This window comes from Triticum urartu, chromosome 4, assembly GCF_003073215.2.
Source record: "Triticum urartu cultivar G1812 chromosome 4, Tu2.1, whole genome shotgun sequence".
Taxonomy (NCBI): domain Eukaryota; kingdom Viridiplantae; phylum Streptophyta; class Magnoliopsida; order Poales; family Poaceae; genus Triticum; species Triticum urartu.
The window spans coordinates 111,261,081-111,281,097 of record NC_053025.1 but is presented as its reverse complement, the minus strand read 5'-3'; the positions used below and the strand labels follow the sequence as shown (position 1 = coordinate 111,281,097).

Below are 20,017 nucleotides of genomic sequence, written 5' to 3'. Positions count from 1 at the left end.
CCTACTTTCAATATGTATCCAGATCGAGACTCAGAGTTATCCAGATTGGTGTCAAAACTTGCATCGATGTAACTCTTTATGACGAACTCTTTTATCACTGTGACGCCCCCGATTCAATCGTACACTAATCATACACGCAAACGTGTACGATCAAGATGAGGGACTCACGGGAAGATATCACAACACAACTCAACAGATAAAATAAGTCATACAAGCATCAAATTACAAGCCAGGGGCCTCGAGGGCTCGAATACAAGAGCTCGATCATAGACGTGTCAGCGGAAGCAACAATATCTGAGTACATACATAAGTTAAACAAGTTTGCCTTAAGAAGGCTAGCACAAACTGGGATACAGATCGAAAGAGGCGCAGGCCTCCTGCCTGGGATCCTCCTAAACTTCTCCTGGTCATCGTCAGCGGGCTGCACGTAGTAGTAGGCACCTCCCGAGTAGTAGTAGTCGTCATCAACAGTGGCGTCTGGCTCCTGGGCTCCATCGTCTGGTCGCAGCAATCGGGTATAGAAAGGGGAAAAGAGGGAGCACGACAACTGTGAGTACTCATCCAAAGTACTCGCAAGCAAGGAGCTACACTACATATTCATGCATTGGTATCAAATGGAAAAGAGGTATCATATGTGGACCGAACTGCAGAATGCCAGAATAAGAGGGGGATAGCTAGTCCTATCGAAGACTACGCTTCTGGCCACCTCCATCTTGCAGCATGTAGAAGAGAGTAGAAGATAAGTTCACCAAGTAGCACCGCATAGCATAATCCTACCCGGCGATCCTCCCCTCATCGCCCTGTAAGAGAGCGATCGCCGGGTTGTATCTGGCACTTGGAAGGGTGTGTTTTTATTAAGTATCCGGTTCTAGTTGTCATAAGGTCAAGGTACAACTCCAAGTCGTCCCCGCAGGGGTGCACCACATTTCCCAACACGCTCGATCCCCTTTGTCCGGACACACTTTTCTGGGTCATGCCCGGCCTCGGAAGATCAACACGTCGCAGCCCTACCTAGGCACAATAGAGAGGTCAGCACGCCGGTCTAAATCCTATGGCACAGGGGTCTGGGCCCATCGCCCATTGCACACCTGCATGTTGCGTACGTGGCCGGCGAGCAGACCTAGCCTCCCTTATACAAGAGCAGGCGTTCCAGTCCAACCCGGCGCGCGCCGCTCAGTCGTTGACGTCACGAAGGCTTCGGCTGATACCACGACGTCGAGTGCCCATAACTATCCCCGCGTAGTTGGTTAGTGCGTGTACGCCAGTAGCCAGACTCAGATCAAATACCAAGATCTCGTTAAGCATGTTATCTTGAAGTAACCACGAACGCCGACCAGGGCCAGGCCCACCTCTCACCTAGGTGGTCTCCACCTACCCTGTCGCTCCGCCACAAAGATCCACCCAGAGGGTCATCGGGAAAGTATGTCCTTCCAGCCCCCAATTCGTGAATCAACCGCGGGTACTCAATGAGTCGACCCGACTTTAGTCACAACATATATCATGTGTAGTAGGTTTAGTATATACCCGTGATCAACACCCGACGTGATCACGGCCCGGTAGTATAGCATGGCAGACAGACAAGAATGTAGGGCCACTGATGATATACTAGCATCCTATACTAAGCATTTAGGATTGCAGGTAAGGTATCAATAGCTGTAGCAACAATGACAGGCTATGCATCAGAATAGGATTAACGGAAAGTAGTAACATGCTACACTACTCTAATACAAGCAGTAGAGAGAAGAGTAGGTGATATCTGGTGATCAAGGGGGGGCTTGCCTGGTTGCTCTTGCAAGAGAGAGGGGTCGTCAACACCGTAGTCGTACTAGGTAGCAGCGGCATCGGTCTCGGTGTCTAGCGAGAGAAGAGGGGAAAGAAACAATAAATATCAAGCAAACAGATGCATAGCGATGCATGACATGACAAGTATCGGTGCTAGGGGTGCCCTAACGCGGTATGTGGTGGTACCGGTGAAGGGGGGAAACATCCGAGAAAGTATCCCCGGGGTTTTGCGTTTTCGGACAGATGAACCGAAGGGGGAAAGTTGCATGTTCGCTATGCTAGGGATGTGTGGTGGACGAACGGGCTGCGTATCCGGATTCGTCTCGTTGTTCTGAGCAACTTTCATGTATAATGTTTTTCCATCCAAGTTACGAATTATTTTATATGATTTTCTAAAGTTTAATTGATTTTCTGAATTATTTACTTATTTAAATCCAACATTATCCACAGTGAATGATGACGCAAGCATGACATTAGAGTGATGTCAGCAGGTCAATTGGTCGGTTGACCAGTCAAACCAGACAGGTGGGTCCAGTGGGGCCCACATGTCATTGTCAGGGGCACTAACAGGGGGTTTAGACTAACTAAAAGGGTTAATTAGCGGGTGGGGCCCAGTGGTCAGTGAGAGATTAAGTCTTTAATTAATTAATTTAATTAATTAGCAATTTATCTGTTTATTTTTATTCGTCTATGGCGTGGGGCCCGCATGTCATAGACACAGGGGAGCCACGTCAGCGCTGACCAAGTCAATGGTTCAACGGGGCCCACCTGTCAGCGACACAAGGGGCCCACACATCAGGCTAGCTCAGCAACGGCCGACGACTCGTCGGAATTACACCGGCGAGCTCGTTCGCGACGGCGTGCCCTCGGGCCTTGTCGGAAAACGCCCACAGGGCACCATTTCGGTCGTGGCCGGGCGCGTTAGAACGACACGACGACGACGCCTCGATTCGTGGTGGTCTCGCGGGCTGCGGTGGTCGGAGACGAGCAGTACGACATCGCCGGCGGTGGGGTGTTTCGGGCGAGCATCGGCAACGGCGATGCAGCGCGCTAATGGGCAAACAGAAGGGTGGGGCGAGGCCTACGTGCGCGCGCGAGCACAACGGCACGAGCCCGGGACTAGAAGGGTCACCAGACGGCTGCCGGCGACGAGCGCGTGTGGCGACGCGCTCGGGAGCTCGATGGAAATAGAGTTACGATGAGCTAGCGGGCAATTGGAGGGGTTGGGGAGGATCTAAGGGGCGTGATGAGCGCAACCGGCGCTGGACCGTGACCCTTTGGTCACCGGAGACCCGCCGGCGACGAGTTCCGCGGCGCTGCGTTCGGGTGCTACGGCGACAGCTAGCTAGGGCACGCGCGAGAGAGAGGAGGTAGCGGGGGATCACCGAGCGGCACACATGGTAGCCCGTGAACGGTTTAGGAGCAGCAGAGGCGTCGCCGGAGTTGATGAAGAGCAGCGGCGAAGCTCGTTGGAGCACAGGAGGAAGACAGCGGCGTCGTGGGCGTTGCGGTGGCTCCGCACTCCAACGGAGTGCACCAGTCGAAGCAGCGGACGACGGTGGCCCTTGGAGACACAGCGGGGCGGCAAGGTGGGCACAGTGGCCGTGGTCAGGCCGGAGCCATGGCGGCGGTGGCGCTCGGATGCGTGGGGAAGGAGAGGCAGCAAGATGGATCTGAGGGGAGAGGGAGGCGCAGGGACCGAGAGGGCGAGCGGGGGATGAGACCCGAGGAAGCGCTGGCGTTCTTATCCTCTCCCGATGCTGGTGCCGGCGAGGTGGTTGGGCAGGAGCGTGCCCCTATTCCAACCCGGGTCGGGGGAACAGGGGAGGGAGACGAGGCAGGGGGGCTGGGCCAGCTGGCCTTTGCCCAGTTGGGCTGGCCAGCTGTTGCTACTGGGCCATGTGGCCCAAAGGGTTGGGGGCTCTTTTTTCATTTCTCTTTGTTTTGTTTTTCTGTTCTTATTCCTTTTCTTTTATTTATTTTCTTTTTTGTTTTAAATCATTTTAAAATATTTAGGCAACTCCTAAAAATGGGTTTTCTCCATAATAATTACCAGTGCAATTTTTGGCACCCACCGAACATTTTTGTTTCAATGTTTGAAAAAATTTATCGTTCGACTTAATTTTAAATTTGAATTTGTATCTGTTATGAATCAACGTGAGTTTATCAACAGTAACTAAAGTGACGGGTCATCATTAGCACAGTTTTACTGTAGCTTGATTACCCGGGCGTTACAAAACTCCTCCACTACAAGAAATCTCGTCCCGAGATTTTAGGAGGTAAAAGGGAACATTGTGGGGTATTCATCACGCAGGCGGTCCTCGCGTTCCCAAGTGGCTTCATCTTCAGAGTGATGTGACCACCGGACCTTGAGAAACTTGATCGTTTCTGACGGGTGCGGCGTTCAGCTTGGTCGAGAATGCGGACCGGATGCTCCTTATAGGAGAGGTCCTGTTGTAATTCGAGCACTTCATGATCCACTACTCGGATTGGGTCCTTGAAGCAACGGCGGAGCTGTGACACGTGGAACATGTCGTGAACCTGAGAAAGGTTGGGCGGAAGCTCCAGTTGATATGCCACTTTTCCACGCCTTTCGAGAATAGTGAAGGGACCGATATAGCGAAGAGCTAGCTTGCCCTTGATCCCGAAGCGGTGAGCACCCTTCATTGGTGTAACTCGAAGATAAGCCTTTTCGCCAGGTTGATAGACCATGTCCTTGTGATGACAGTCATACTGACTTTTCTGACGTGACTGAGCAGTCTTGAGATTCTCGCGAATAATGAGGACTTGTTCTTCGGCCTGTTGGATAATATCTGGACCAAAGAGTGGACGTTCCCCAGTTTCTGACAAGTTCAGAGGGGTCCGACACTTTCGTCCATATAACACTTCAAAGGGGGACATCTTCATACTAGCTTGATAGCTATTATTATAAGAGAACTCAGCATATGGAAGAGATTCCTCCCATTTCTTACTGAAGGAAATTACACAAGCTCGAAGCATGTCCTCGAGAACTTGGTTGACACGTTCAACTTGACCTTGCGACTGAGGATGAAACGCAGTACTGAATGACAGATGAGTTCCCATAGCTTCTTGGAAACTTGCCCAAAATCTTGAAGTAAACAAGCTGCCACGGTCTGAACTCATAACTAGTGGAATTCCGTGAAGTGAAACAATTCTAGACATGTAGAGAGTTGCAAGCTGACTAGCAGTGATTGTTTCTTTGACCGCCAGAAAATGTGCAACTTTAGAAAGCCAGTCAATGACAACAAGAATAGCATCATTACCTTTCTGCGATTTGGGAAACCCAGTGATGAAATCCATTTCAACATGGTCCCATTTCCATTCAGGAATAGAGATAGGTTGCAGAGTTCCAGCAGGCCTTTGATGTTCAGCTTTGATACGACAGCAAACGTCACACTCTGCAACATAACGAGCAATGTCCTGCTTCATATTAGACCACCAGAATATCTGACGGATGTCTTGGTACATCTTTGTACTACCGGGATGAATAGACAAAGGCGTATCATGAGCTTCTTTCATAACCTTTTTAGTTTGATCTAGGTTTTTCCTCGAACATGGTACCACTAGGCGGCCTTTGAAGTACAAGGCGCCATCATCGGCGATAGTGAAGAATGAGGGCTTTCCTTCTGCTAGATGGCGTTTAATCTTATGGACTTCAGAGTCATAACCTTGAATAGTCTTTATACCATCTACGAGATCTGGTACGATAGCCAGGGTATTTAGAGAACCCTTAGTAACAACACGAAGATTCATCTTTTGGAACTCTGGGGGAGGGGGAGCAAGTGCACCAGGGGAAACAATATGAAGGTTCAGCCTTTTGAATTCTTCAACAAGCGAGGGTTGAACTTTGTGAACCTGGAGGTGGCTGCAGTAAGACTTGCGGCTCAAGGCGTCAGCCATTACATTAGCGTTGCCTGGGGTATAGGATATACCCACATCAAAATCTGCAACAGTCTCCATCCATCTCTGCTGACGGAGGTTCAGGTCTGGCTGAGTAAACAGATACTTCGGACTTTGATGGTCGGTGAAGATCTGGCAACGATTACCGAGAAGGTAATGTCACTGCTTCAAAGCATGAATGACAGCAGCAAGCTCAAGGTCATGAATTGGATAGTTTTCTTTGTGAGGGCGCAGTTGACGAGAGGCATAAGCAATCACTCTGCGCTCTTGCATTAGGACACAGCCTAATCCTTGACGGGAAGCATCGCAGTAAATGACAAAGTCCTTCTTAGTATCAGGTGGAGCAAGCACTGGGGCAGAAGTCAACTTGTCTTTGAGTGCCTGGAAACTTTCCTGACACTTGTTTGTCTAGTCGAACTTGACACCCTTATGCAACAGATTAGTCAGAGGCCTGGCAATCTTGGAGAAGTTCTCGACAAATCGACGGCAATAGCTAGCGAGACCAAGAAAACTTCGGACTTGCTTGACATTCTTCGGAGGAGTCCAATCGAGAATAGCCCGGACTCGTTCAGGGTTGACGGCAATACCATCCTTGGAGATGACATGCCCAAGATAGGTTACTTCGGGGAGCCAGAATACACACTTGGAATATTAGCATACAGTTGATGCTCTCGAAGCTTTTCCAACACAAGACAAAGATGTTCAGCATGTTCCTCCTTGTTCTTGGAAAATACAAGGATATCATCCAGATAAACCACGGCGAACTTGTCGAGGTAATCCATGAATATATAGTTCATCAGATGAGAGAAGGTGGCGGGAGCACTCTTTAAACCGAATGACATGACGGTGTACTCAAGGCGGTCTTTGGGATATCCTCTTCACGAACACGGATCTGGTGGTAACCCAATCTCAACTCGAGTTTGGAGAACACTGATGAACCAGCCAGTTGATCATAAAGATCATTGATCCGAGGAAGAGGGTATTTATTCTGAATGGTAGCTTGGTTTATAGGACGGTAGTCTTGGACCAATCGGTTTGTCCCATCCTTCTTCTTAACAAAAAGAGAAGGTGCTCCCCAAGGAGAGCAACTTGGGCGAATGAAACCTTTGCTAAGAGATTGGTCGATTTCCTCCTTAAGCTCAATGAGTTCATGCGGCGACATCTTGTAGGGTCGTTTGGCTATAGGAGTGGTGACTGGTTTCAAGTCGATGATGAATTAGACAACTCTAGCAGGGGGAATCCCTAGAAGTTCTTCCGGAAAGACATCTTGGAATTCACGAATGATGGGAATGTTTTCAATGCCCTCGAGTGGTGCAGCGTTCAATGCATTCAGGGCATAAAGTCGTGCCTCGGCATTCTAAACTAGATGAGCCTGGTAAGTATCTATTTCATCAGAAGGATGTAGCAGATGGACGGTCTTAGTGGCGCAAACTATAGAAGAAGTATGCGCTTTCAACCAATCCATCCCCAGAATGAGGTCGATGTTAGACGACTTCAGGATAATGGGAGAGGCATAGAATTCCAGCCCTTCGATTTCCACGGGGATGTCGATGCCAACCAGTGAGGTTTGACATTGTTCCACGGGGGTTTTTACCACTACCGAAGTGTTCATCTCCTCACATTTAACGTCATGCTTGTATGCAAAATATTCTGACATGAATGAATGTGATGCTCCTGAATCGAATAAAACAGATGCAGGTATTGAATTTACGAGGAGTGTACCCATCACAGTAGCAGGCTGGTCTTGAGCTTTATTAAGATCAACATGATTGGCATGAACATGACCATAATACCTAGCATTGCTGCTGCGAGGCTGGTTGCTTCCACGGCCAGCTGCAGGGAGGGCCAGTTGATTCTGGTTCTGGTTGCATTCCCTAGCACGGTGTCCTGGTTGACCACACTTGAAGCACAGACCATTATTGGGAGTGGGAACAGGAGCTCGGGGTGGTGGAGTGAGGGAGTCCTGGATTAGGGGTCTCCGGACAGCCGGAATATATCATTTGGCCGGACTGTTGGACTATGAAGATACAAGATTGAAGACTTCATCCCGTGTCCGGATGGGACTCTACTTGGCGTGGAAGGCAAGCTAGGCAATACAGATATGTATATCTCCTCCTTTGTAAACCGACCTTGTGTAAGCCTAGCCCCCTTCGGTGTCTATATAAGCCGGAGGGTTTAGTCCGTAGGACAACAACAATCATACCATAGGCTAGCTTCTAGGGTTTAGCCTCTCTGATCTCGTGGTAGATCAACTCTTGTAATACTCATATCATCAAGAATAAATCAAGCAGGACGTAGGGTTTTACCTCCATCAAGAGGGCCCGAACCTGGGTAAAAACATCATGTCCCTTGTCTCTTGTTACCATCCGCCTAGACGCACAGTTCGGGACCCCCTACCCGAGATCCGCCGGTTTTGACACCGACATTGGTGCTTTCATTGAGAGTTTCTCTGTGTCGTCGCCGTTAGGCTTGATGGCTCCTATGATCATCGATAGCGATGTAGTCCAGGGAGAGACTTTTCTCCCCGGACAGATCTTTGTGTTCGGCGGCTTCGCACTGCGGGCCAACTCGCTTGGCCGTCTGGAGCAGATTGAAAGTTATGCCCCTAGCCACCAGGTCAGGTTTGGAAGCTTAAACTACACGGCCGATATCCGCGGAGACTTGATCTTTGACAGATTCGAGCCCCTGCCTTGTGCGTCACACGATCATGATGAGTACGATTTAGCTCTACCATCGGATAGCGTTCAGGAGATCGCACCGGCAGCCGCTCCAGCCCTCAATTCGGAGCCAGTTGCACCGTCCATGGACGGGTGGATGGACCCCGCCACGGAGGCCTTATCCTCAGCGGTGATCAGGCCGAACATCGACCTTACCCTGCACGAGAGCCATGTTGTCAAACTGCCGGATCCTTCTCTGGCCATGGACTCCGAACTGCCAGCGCCCGTTCCTAGCGAATCTGATTGGGCGCTGACGGTGTCCTGGATTAGGGGGTACTCACCACGTCATCTCCCGATCTGTTAGATTGGGACGAGGACCCCCATGGCCGTATACTCATGGGCCAGTTCGGACAGCTGCCGCATACAAGGAAGATTCCACAAGACTTGGCGATCAAGACAAGGACTTCTCCCCACCGGCGTATTCGGCTAGGACTCTTGTTATCCTAGGCCTCTGGTGCATTATATAAACCAAGGCCAGGCTAGTCGATAGATCATATACAACATACAATCATACCATAGGTTTGCTTCTAGGGTTTAGCCTCTCCGATCTCGTGGTAGATCAACTCTCGTAATACCCATATCATCAAGAATAAATCAAGCAGGACGTAGGGTTTTACCTCCATCAAGAGGGCCCGAACCTGAGTAAAACATCGTGTCACCTGCCTCCTGTTACCATCCGCATTATACGCACAGTTCGGGACCCCCTACCCGAGATCCGCTGGTTTTGACACCGACATTGGTGCTTCCATTGAGAGTTCCGTTGTGTGTTCGGCAAAGGGTTGATGGCTCGCGTGCAGATCAACTGCGACTTCGGCATCTTTGTCACCAGCTCGACTGGTCACCTTGGTTTGACCAAGGACTACGCCCTACCTCCGATCATCATGTTCGGATGAGGGCCTTTATAAACATCAACTCTGATCTCTATCAAGATCATGGAGGAATCATCCAGGGAGCCCGGGGGCTCAATGTCAACATTGCCCTCGGACGACCGTGCTGTTTTTCTAGACAGCAAACTTGTGTCCACCGCCACCGCCTCCTAAAGTGTCATTTTAATGATCGCTTTGGTAGAATTGTGAAGAATTGAGTCTACAAAAACCCTGGAAAATTTCGTCGAGTTCCGATGGAGGAATCTCTGGCAATCCACGATATACCGGAGCCCTGTCAAATCTGGATGGGAATCCGGATGAGTTTAGGGCATGGTGTCTAGCTTCTATCTCGGACTTCCTTTGGAAGATCCAACCGTTGATCGGCTGTGGAATTCCTATATCTACCACCTCTCAAAATTTCAGCTCGATCCGACCGTCCAAACTCCGGGAACCTTCCGATTAGTGCATCACTTTTCGAATCTGTTTTCTGCGCGAAAACGAATCCGACCCGAGTTCGTCTTTTTTACGAACGGGATTTCGGACATCCCTTTTGAAGGAAGTTTTGTATGGGATATTGTGTTTTGTTCCCGGACATATCCCACTAACTTTAAGATCTTTTGAACATGATCTTCAACATCATGCTGGTGTCAAACCAGTCCTGCAATATTGCTCCACGGCTAGACACGTCGTCACTTTGTTGAGCCGAGCACAACTTCTTTGGATCATCATCTCGGCAAGCCGAACAAGAGTCCGGCATCGCGAAGGATAAATCATCACCAACATCGCCGCGTCATGGATTACACGGAGTGGGCATACCGGCATTGTCGCACGGTCGCTTCATCAAGCCGGCATCGACCACGTCACGACCTGCATCGGCAAGGCCGCACTATTGCTTCTTCAAGCTGGTGTCCATCACGCCAACCTACTTCGACTCATCGGCTGACATCGAGGCTTCGATATCTCGGCTGGACCGGGGGCTTTGCCATCTCTTCATCAACCTACTCCGGACACTTTGGCGTCACTAGCCGACCAGCTCCGTCACGTTAGCTGGACCGAGGGCTTTGCCTCGGCGAGCCAACCTTTGCCAGCATTGACATGCTGTCGGTTTATCGCCCATCAGACAATGGGTGTGCGAATCGAGTCCCAATTTTGGGAATCACTTTCCTTTGGATTGCTACAACAAATAAACCAGGTGCTATTAATCCCAATATTTTTTGCTTGTTTGGGTTCATTTTTTCCAAGGAATTATTACACTGGTTTGTCCATCATATGTACATAGGTCTATCAAATGGTGGCCGCATTAACGACAGTCGCATGGTGGTTCGGTCAGTTTCCGTACACAGTCCGGCGAACGCCGCATCCGGAGGTCGGACCGACCTGTGAATTCAGGCTTTGCCACGCCTTTACCGCATCACGCCGACGCCCTGCATCGGCATTGACTTCGGCGCCTGACCATATTTCTTTTATTACTCATTTTGCATAAATTATTTATTACGCAACAATTTTTTCTAATTATCATTATTACTATCATCTCTGCTTTGCACTATTTTTTGTGCACAGGAAAATGATCCGGAGACTTCGGCGTCACTCTGCCAGTCTGCATTGACCGTGCTATGTCACCACTTCGGCGTGTCGAGCTCTCCGCTCCGCCACCTCGGGACCGGCTTGGGGGATGAAACCTTGTCCCGCATCAAGCTCGGACCGCGTCATCAATACCGAACACATTAACCAGCTAAGTCGCTTTCATGCTCAAAGCTTTAATTTCTAACTTGTGTTCGGTTCGACCAAGCATTATACTTTTTTGAAAAAAAATTGCTTGTAAAAAATTTCCTTGTCCAAACTTTGTTTGTGACGCATAAATTCAAATACCCAATTCATTTGGGGGCTTCCTTCATGAAGTTTTCCTCTTCCATATGATTATACTTGTACGGCTTCGTTCCTTGTTCGTGTATTACGCCACAATATGCACCATATTGACTTAAGCGATTTGCAAGCTGGGTTGCCTCGCTCCTGTGTTTACCCCTATGTTCCCGATTGTTCGGCTAGGGAGTAAAGGGAGCACCTCTGCGATTGTCACAATCGGGTCATCTGAGCCGAACCTCAGACTGGGTGAAACCGAAAGCTAGCGCTCTTATAGTTTTCAATGATGGTCGGCACACAACGGAACTCATGAGTACAAAAAATCTATTGCACAAGTCTCATAATAACAATGAGCACTGAAGAAAGGTATCGGTGGAGGTGCTATTTTCTTCGAAGATGCTTCTTACACTTCGCAGTAATATAGCATAAGTTCCCTGAGCGCGCTTTGTCTGTTACAGCCTTATGGCCTGATTGCCTAGTTATTGGAAACACCGTCGATATTCTCGACAGATGGAGTACATAACACTTTTCGGTCCTTGACCGAAGAGGGAGAAGCCGACGGTCGGTTAAGACGCGTTTAAAGTTCGGTTGAACATAGATATGATATAAGTACTTCGGTACATACAATCATTCTTTTACCCAACTCACTTGGGGGCTCTTAAAATTTATACATGAGTTGTAAATGTGTTTTCTTCTTGGTCGTTGTCAAAACACGACAGAACCATAATTTTTTTTCTAGTCCAATTTTCGGATTGGCACCGAACACTTGATCTAGTTCGGACATTAAACTTTTGAATAAGTTTTTTCGCTTTTCGAGCCTATGGCACTTTTAAACTATTTGTGTGTTTTCGGCACAAGTCTCGCAGTGCAACGCCGGACACCTTTAGAGATTCGGCAAAAACATTCTTGGATATTGCTATATATGCATCGGTTTCAACTTGTGTCTTCGGTCAATAGTTGGGTTGCCCGGCTCCTGCGCTTGCCACCTACGTTTTGCTTTGTTCGGCTAGGTGTGCAAAGGGAGAACCACTGCGATTGTGCTTCCAGCTCACATGGTTAAGCACCTCAGTGGAGAAAGCCAAAAACTTACTGTCACAATAACCGTAAACTGGTCAGCGGTCCAATGACTGTGTTAAATGATGGGTCATTCATAACATTGGCCGAAGTGTTTACGGCTTGACCTTGACTGTCGCCGAACACTACCGGGGGCTAGTAACTGGCCTCCCAAACTAAATCCTCAATATTTTGCTCTTACATTAGAGCTGAGGTTTCATGATCATGCTTAGCATGACAACCCAAAGAAAGGAACCGTTGGCGGGACTATTTTCTTTGGAAGACATTTCTTATGTTAAACAATAATATAACATATCTCTCCGCGTACCTTTGTTTATAAAACCGTATGGCTAGATTGCTGTGTTTGTCATAAATCTTTGCCCTCATAAAGGCTTTATAAAGTAATACAAACACTCCTCGGCTACTGGTCTAGGAGGTGGAAGCCGATGGTCGATCAACAAAGTTTTGTACAATGCGGATCCGAGCATTAAATGACGTAAAGTACTTGGATACATAGAGTCATTACACATAATTTGTGATTTTACTATGGATATCAATCCTTAATTCGGCCACCCGTGCCCGCATTAAGGCTCGGGGGCTACTGGCCTTCGGGCTTATTATTTACAAATATTAAAGGGGCACATCGATCCCCTGATCTAGTGTTGCCACCCGACCAGTGTCTCGGGGGCTACTGCATTGCATGTCCAATGCAGAAAATTTTATGTGCAATATAGTTTCCGAGGAGATTTTGATCCTCAGGTTGGTCGGCCGCACCCAACTTGAGTCTGGAGGACTGAGCACGCCTCTTTTAGTGTCCCGAAGTATTCTGCCGAGCTAGGACTTGATCCTTAGGCCGATTTTGCAAATCAACCTGAGTCTCAGCGGCTACTGGGATCAGCGGTCTTACGTCATCCTTCAGGTGCATCTTGGATTTTAGATTGATACCCACCTTGAGGGCTACTGGCTATATATCTCGGCTGAGAATAAATTGCACCAATCAAAAATATTGACAAAAATCGGCCCACATTCGGGGTGGTGCACCACCTCGGAAGCAGTCCGACATAAAGCTCGGGCGCTAGTGGCTGGCTCCATAGAGGGCATTTCTGGCATTAAGCTCAGCTAAACTCCTTCAAACTTCTTTGAACCAAGGTGATTTACGACACCTCGGATACAGTCCAGCGTTGGAGCTCGGATACAGTCCGGCGTTGGAGCTCGGATACAGTCCGGCGTTGGAGCTCGGATACAGTCCGGCGTTGGAGCTCGGATACATAGTCCGGCGTTGGAGCTCGGATACATTCCGGGGTTAGAGCTCAGAAGCGGTCCGGCGTTGGTTCTCGGCTGCAAAAGATACCTCGAATGCAGTCCGGCATTGGAGCTCGGACGCAAGAGGACGCTGCCACCCAGGAACAATTTCAAACCTGAGGTGTGGCACAAAAATAACAAGGCATTGATAAAGGCCGGAAACTTAAAGGGCTCCTTGGATACCCGACGTGTAAACTCGTCGAATGCATTTCAGCGATCCTCAAGATCGAAGATGAGAAGATTTGTTGAACCAGTTTTCAAGACCGACGACCGAAGATGAAGAACGGTTCAGAAGAATCGAGGAGCGTCCCTAACTTGAAGACCGGTTCAGGGGGCTACTGACGGTGTCCTGGACTAGGGGGTACTCACCACGTCATCTCTCGATCTGTTAGATTGGGCCGAGGACCCCCATGGCCGTAAACTCATGGGCCAGTTCGGACAGCTGCCGCATACAAGGAAGATTCCACAAGACTTGGCGATCAAGACAAGGACTTCTCCCCACCGGCGTATTCGGCTAGGACTCTTGTTATCCTAGGCCTCTGGTGCATTATATAAACCGAGGCCAGGCTAGTCGATAGATCATATACAACATACAATCATACCATAGGCTAGCTTCTAGGGTTTAGCCTCTCCGATCTCGTGGTAGATCAACTCTTGTAATACCCATATCATCAAGAATAAATCAAGTAGGACGTAGGGTTTTACCTCCATCAAGAGGGCCCAAACCTGGGTAAAACATCGTGTCCCCTGCCTCCTTTTACCATCCGCCTTAGACGCACAGTTCGGGACCCCCTACCCAAGATCCGCCGGTTTTGACACCGACAGGCGCCGATCATGGAGTTTACCTCCGCGGATATTTTCCAGCACTCACCCTTTGGTGACATACTGAACTCATTAAGGTCTCTCTCCTTGTCAGGAGGATCTTGGCCAAACTATGTCCGGCAGGATTGGGATGCAGATGAAGAAGAAATTCGCCGCCCACCCACCACCCACTTAGTAGCCACTGTCGACGACTTAACCGACATGCTCGACTTCGACTCCGAAGACATCGAAGGTATGGACGACGATGCGGGAGACAAAGAGGAACCACTGCCCACAGGGCACTGGACATCCACCTTATCATACGATATATACAAGGTGGACACACCCAAAGAAGGCAATGGCGACGAGACAACGGAGGATGACCCCTCCAAGAAGCAACCAAAGCGACGACGTCAGCGGCGCCGCTCTAAGTCCCGCCAAAGCAAAAGCAGTGATACCGGCACAGGAGATAATAACACTTCGGATAGTGTCGAAGATGGCAACAATCCCCTCCAGCACGATTTAGGGCAGGAGGATGGAGAAGCCAGCCCTCCAGAAGGAGCGGCAGACGGAGAGGCGGAGGATGATAATTACATGCCTCCCTCCGAAGACGAGGCAAGCCTCAACGATGACGAATTCGTCATGCCAGAGGATCCCGTCGAACAAGAGCGCTTCAAGCGTTGGCTTATAGCCACGGCAAATAGCCTTCAGAAAAAGCAGCAGCAGCTTCAAGCTGATCAAGATCTGCTAGCTGACAAATGGAATGAAGTCCTGGCGGCCGAGGAATATAAACTCGAACGCCCCTCCAAGAGTTACCCAAAATGCAGGTTGCTACCCCGACTGGAGGAAGTAGCGTATGACGCGACTGACCGGCAACCTCGTGGCCGCGACAGAGAGGCATTCCAGCCAATAGCTCAGCCTGCACCCCGACACCATTCAAATAAAAAGGCATGGGGAAATATGCCAGACCTGCGAGACGTATTGGAGGACAAAGCAAAACACGCAAGATCGATCTACGGATCGCAGGGCGCGCCACTACGGAGACGATAATCGTCATGCCGGATACAGTAAAAGTAAATCCGGCCGGGCCGAGCACAGCGGGCATGACTCATTGGAGCTGCGTCGTGATATAGCCCAGTATAGAGGCGCCGCACACCCCTTATGCTTCACAGACGAAGTAATGGATCATCAAATCCCAGAGGGTTTCAAACCCGTAAATATAGAATCATACGACGGCACAACAGATCATGCGGTATGGATCGAGGATTTTCTCCTGCATATCCACATGGCACGCGGTGATGATCTACACGCCATTAAATACCTCCCACTCAAACTCAAAGGACCAACTCGGCATTGGCTCAATAGCCTGCGAGCAGAGTCCATTGGCTGTTGGGAAGATCTGGAAGCCGCATTCCTCGACAACTTTCAGGGCACTTATGTGCGACCACTAGATGTCGATGACTTGAGCCACATAATTCAGCAGCCAGAGGAATCGGCCAGGTAATTCTGGACACGGTTCCTAACAAAGAAAAATCAAATCGTCGACTGTCCGGATGCAGAGGCCCTAGCAGCTTTCAAGCACAACATCCACGACGAGTGGCTAGCCCGGCACCTTGGTCAGGAAAAGCCGAAATCTTTGGCAACCCTCACGACACTCATGACCCGCTTTTGTGTGGGAGAAGACAGCTGGCTGGCTCGCAGTAATAACGTATCAAAGAACCATGGTACTTCTGATACCAAGGACGGCAATAGCAGGTCACGTCGCAACAAACATAAGCGCCGCATCAACAGCGATAATACTGAGGATACGACAGTCAATGCCGAATTCAAAGGCTCTAAACCCGGTCAGCGGAAAAAGCCATTCAAACGAAGCACTCTGGGCCCGTCTAGTTTGGACCGTATACTCAATCGCTCGTGTCAAATACACGGCACCCCAGACAAGCCAGCCAACCACACCAAAAGGGATTGTTGGGTGTTCAAGCAGGCCGGCAAGTTAATTGCCGAAAACAAAGATAAGGGTCCACATAGCGATGACGAGGAAGAGCCCCGGCAGCCGAACACCGGAGGACAAAAGATGTTCCCCCCACAAGTGCGGACGGTGAACATGATATATGCAACCCACATCCCCAAGAGGGAGTGGAAGCGTGCGCTCAGGGAAGTATATGCGTTGCAGCCAGTCGCCCCAAAGTTCAACCCATGGTCCTCCTGTCCGATCACCTTTGATCGCAGGGACCACCCCACTAGTATCCGTCATGGCAGATTTGCCGCACTAGTCCTAGACCCAATCATTGACGGATTTCACCTCACTTGAGTCCTTATGGATGGCGGCAGCAGCCTGAACCTGCTTTATTAGGACACAGTGGGCAAAATAGGTATAGACCCCTCGAGGATCAAGCCCACAAAAACGACCTTTAAAGGCGTCATACCAAGTGTAGAGGCCCATTGCACAGGCTCAGTCACACTGGAAGTGGTCTTCGGAACCCCGGATAACTTCTGAAGCGAAGAGTTAATCTTTGATATAGTCCCGTTCCGCAGTGGTTATCATGCACTGCTCGGGCGAACCGCATTTTCGAGATTCAATGCGGTACCGCATTATGCATACCTCAAGCTCAAGATGCCAGGACCTCGGGGGGTCATTAGAGTTAATGGAAACACATAGCGCTCTCTCCAAACGGAGGAGCACAATGCGGCCCTCGCAGCGGAAGCGCAAAGCAGCCTCTTAAGGCAATCCACTAGTTCGGCGCTTAAGGACCCGAACACCTTCAAGCGCGCCCGGAGTAATCGGCAACAGGACCGCCTGGCACGTTCCGAGCTTGCATAGCAATGCGCCCCCACCCCGGCCCAAGCCAAACGGCGAAACCCGTGCCACGCGTACATAATTATGCATTAAAAATACCATGGGCACAGGTAGGGAGGGGGCACGATTACGGCATGCTCCAAGACGTGGCTTAAACCGCACTAGGGGCTTCCTGCTTTGTTATTTTTCTCTTTCAGGACTTTAATCTCTGGAAACCCTATCCGGCAGCATGATTGCCGAACATAGGATGCAGCAACCAAGAAGGCAGAAAGCTACATCACACCACGGAACTCCCAGGTGGATTATGACAATGAATGAAATACTTGCTTTAATATTATTCCTCAGCTTGCCCTTGGAGGGGACATAGTCCTACTTTTTGCTTATCGCACTACCTGTATCATTCTGCTTTAACGCGAGTTTTTGAATAAACAATGCATTGCATTAAGGCTTTTATTGCATTCTTATATATATACATATATATATATATGTTCATTCATGACATCCAGCACCCGTACACTCCGGTACGGCCAATACGCTAGGGGCTTAAGCATACCCCATAATATGGCATGAGAAGTCCGAACACTTTCAATAGTGCGGCACCCCGAACTTATAGCATTATATGCATCACCTCTGAATCATGTCTTGGGTCAATAGTTGGGTTTGCCCGGCTCCCATATTTTGGTACCTTACGTTCCGCTATATCGGCTAAGGTAGCACTAGGAGAACTACTGCGATTGTGCCCCGGTTCTACTGGGCTAAGCACCTCAGTAGAGAAAGCTAAAACTGACTGTCATGGTAAGGCGAGAGACTGGTCGCTGTTCGAGAGGTTTTCGAGTCCTTAAAGACTTATGCCGCTTACAGCGAGGAGTCGGCCCCGTCCGGCTTAAGGCGTGTATCACGCCCCAGATTCGGCCTTCGGAATACTAGGGGCTTCGCCGAAATTTAAAATTATAGAATTCCATGGCTAAGTGAGAGTGATAACGTATTATAGTCTGATTGCCTTGTTCGCTGTGCTGAGCACCTCCCTCGAAGGACCCAAAAATGGGAACAAGAGTGCTCAGGTTTATCCCTGTAACACCCCGGATATGATTTACCTAATATGTAATCCAACTCTTGCTGTTTCCGGCGTTAAGTTATTTTATTATCTCGGGTTCGGGTTTTTGTCTCCGTGTGTCGTTGTTTTTGTCATGCATCTCATATCATTTCATCATGTGCATTGCATTTGCATACGTGTTCGTCTCATGCATCCGAGCTTTTTCCCCGTTGTCCGTTTTGCATTCCGGCGTTCCGTTCTCCTCCGGTGGTCATTTCTACCTTAATTCGTGTGGGGGGATTAAACATTTCCGGATTGGACCGAGACTTGCCAAGCAGCCTTGGTTTACTACCGGTAGACCGCCTGTCAAGTTTCGTACCATTTGGACTTCGTTTGATGCTCCAACGGTTAACCGAGGGACCGAAAAGGCCTCGTGTGTGTTGCAGCCCAACACCCTTCCAATTTGGCCCAAAACCCTCTCCATCATCTAGAGCATTCGATCACGATCGCGTGGCCGAACACCGCACCTCATTTGGACACTCCTAGCTCCCTCTATACCTATAAATACACCCCCTCCGAAATTCTCGGTTCCCCTCTCCCAAAAACCCTAGATCCACTCCATCCGTCGCCGCCGGACAAAATTCGCCGGGCCGGACACGTCCGACCTGCGCCGCCGCCGCCACGTGTCACGCCGCCACTCGCCGCCGCCGTCTCTCACTGCGCCGGCCCGCGGAGCCCGGGGCAGGCCCCCGCGACCCGAGTGCCCCGCCCCCGTGCGTCCTGCCGCCGCCTTGCTCGAGGCCGGCCAACTCCGGCCGCCGCGCCGTCAACTCCGGCGACCGCGCCACCCCGTCGCGCCCGGCCGCCGTCCGCCTCGCCTCGCCGCCTTCTGCCGGCGCCGACCCTGCCTCCGCCGTCCACCTCGCCATCGGTGGAGATCCAGCCGGCCCCCTCCTCCTCCGCAACTCCGGCGGCCTCCTCGTCAACTCCGGCGCCGACCCCGGTGGTCCTCGGTTTCCGCACCTCAGATCTGGATCTGGAAACCCTAGGGGTTGACCTTTTTTTCCCCAAGTCCCAGAATTATTTTGCTATGTTCATCGTGCCGTAACTTTGCATCCGTAGATCCGTTTTGGCCATATAGCATAGCAAAATGTTCGCCTCAGAGAGCACATCATTTCATCTCATTGCATCATTTTCATTTGAGTTCATCTTGATGCCCGAAATTCTGTTGGAAGAGTGCTATTTGAGTTAATTGTCAGATCTGCTGCTCCAAATAGCTATTTGTCATTTTTGCCATGATTATTGTGTGCATGATATGCCCCTGAGCTCTACATATGTTTTGTTATATGCTTTGCCATCTTTCCAGAGGTGCCATCCATGTATTTTTGTGATGTGTGTGGTAACTAGCACAAGCTTGCAAATTGGTGCATCCGTTAATGCTGATTTCAGGGACTTAGCAATTCCACTAAGTCCTTGATCTGTTTTATCAATATGCCATATGTTCATGTTGTTTCCTAGTGATCTGTGCCTCTTTTGAGGATGATCAGTAAGGATGTTTTGTTAATCTTGTAGTGATCTATCCATCCATGTCCTTGTTTGCAATTATGGAGCACCCTAGCTTGAGTCAATCGAGCTCTACGTTTGCTATTTCGTGAATCTGGGCAGATTGTCTACTTGTTAGCGATTTTGCCGAGGATGTTGTAGTTGATCCGTGCATGCTATGTTATTGTTCTTTCCATTTCTAGCTTTTATAATGTGTATTCTTGATGGGTGTATGCTTAGATTGTCATGCCTTGCTCTGTAGTGAGTGCATTGAGCTCGTAAACATGCCTACTTGAAATCCGATTTGCATGCTCTAGTTTTTCTCTAAGTCTATGATCTGTTT

At 49.6% G+C, this 20,017-nt stretch overlaps 1 protein-coding gene across 1 annotated transcript in view; it reads right to left on the bottom strand.

Moving 5' to 3' along the window:
* The window catches only part of LOC125554646, a 38,783-nt gene extending 19,722 nt beyond the window's left edge, over positions 1–19,061 (bottom strand). Inside the window, exon 1 of the mRNA XM_048718138.1 lies at positions 18,851–19,061. Within this exon, the coding sequence (XP_048574095.1) occupies positions 18,851–19,061 (211 nt within the window). The remainder of the gene's footprint in view (positions 1–18,850) is intronic.
* Between the last annotated feature and the right edge of the window lie 956 nt (positions 19,062–20,017).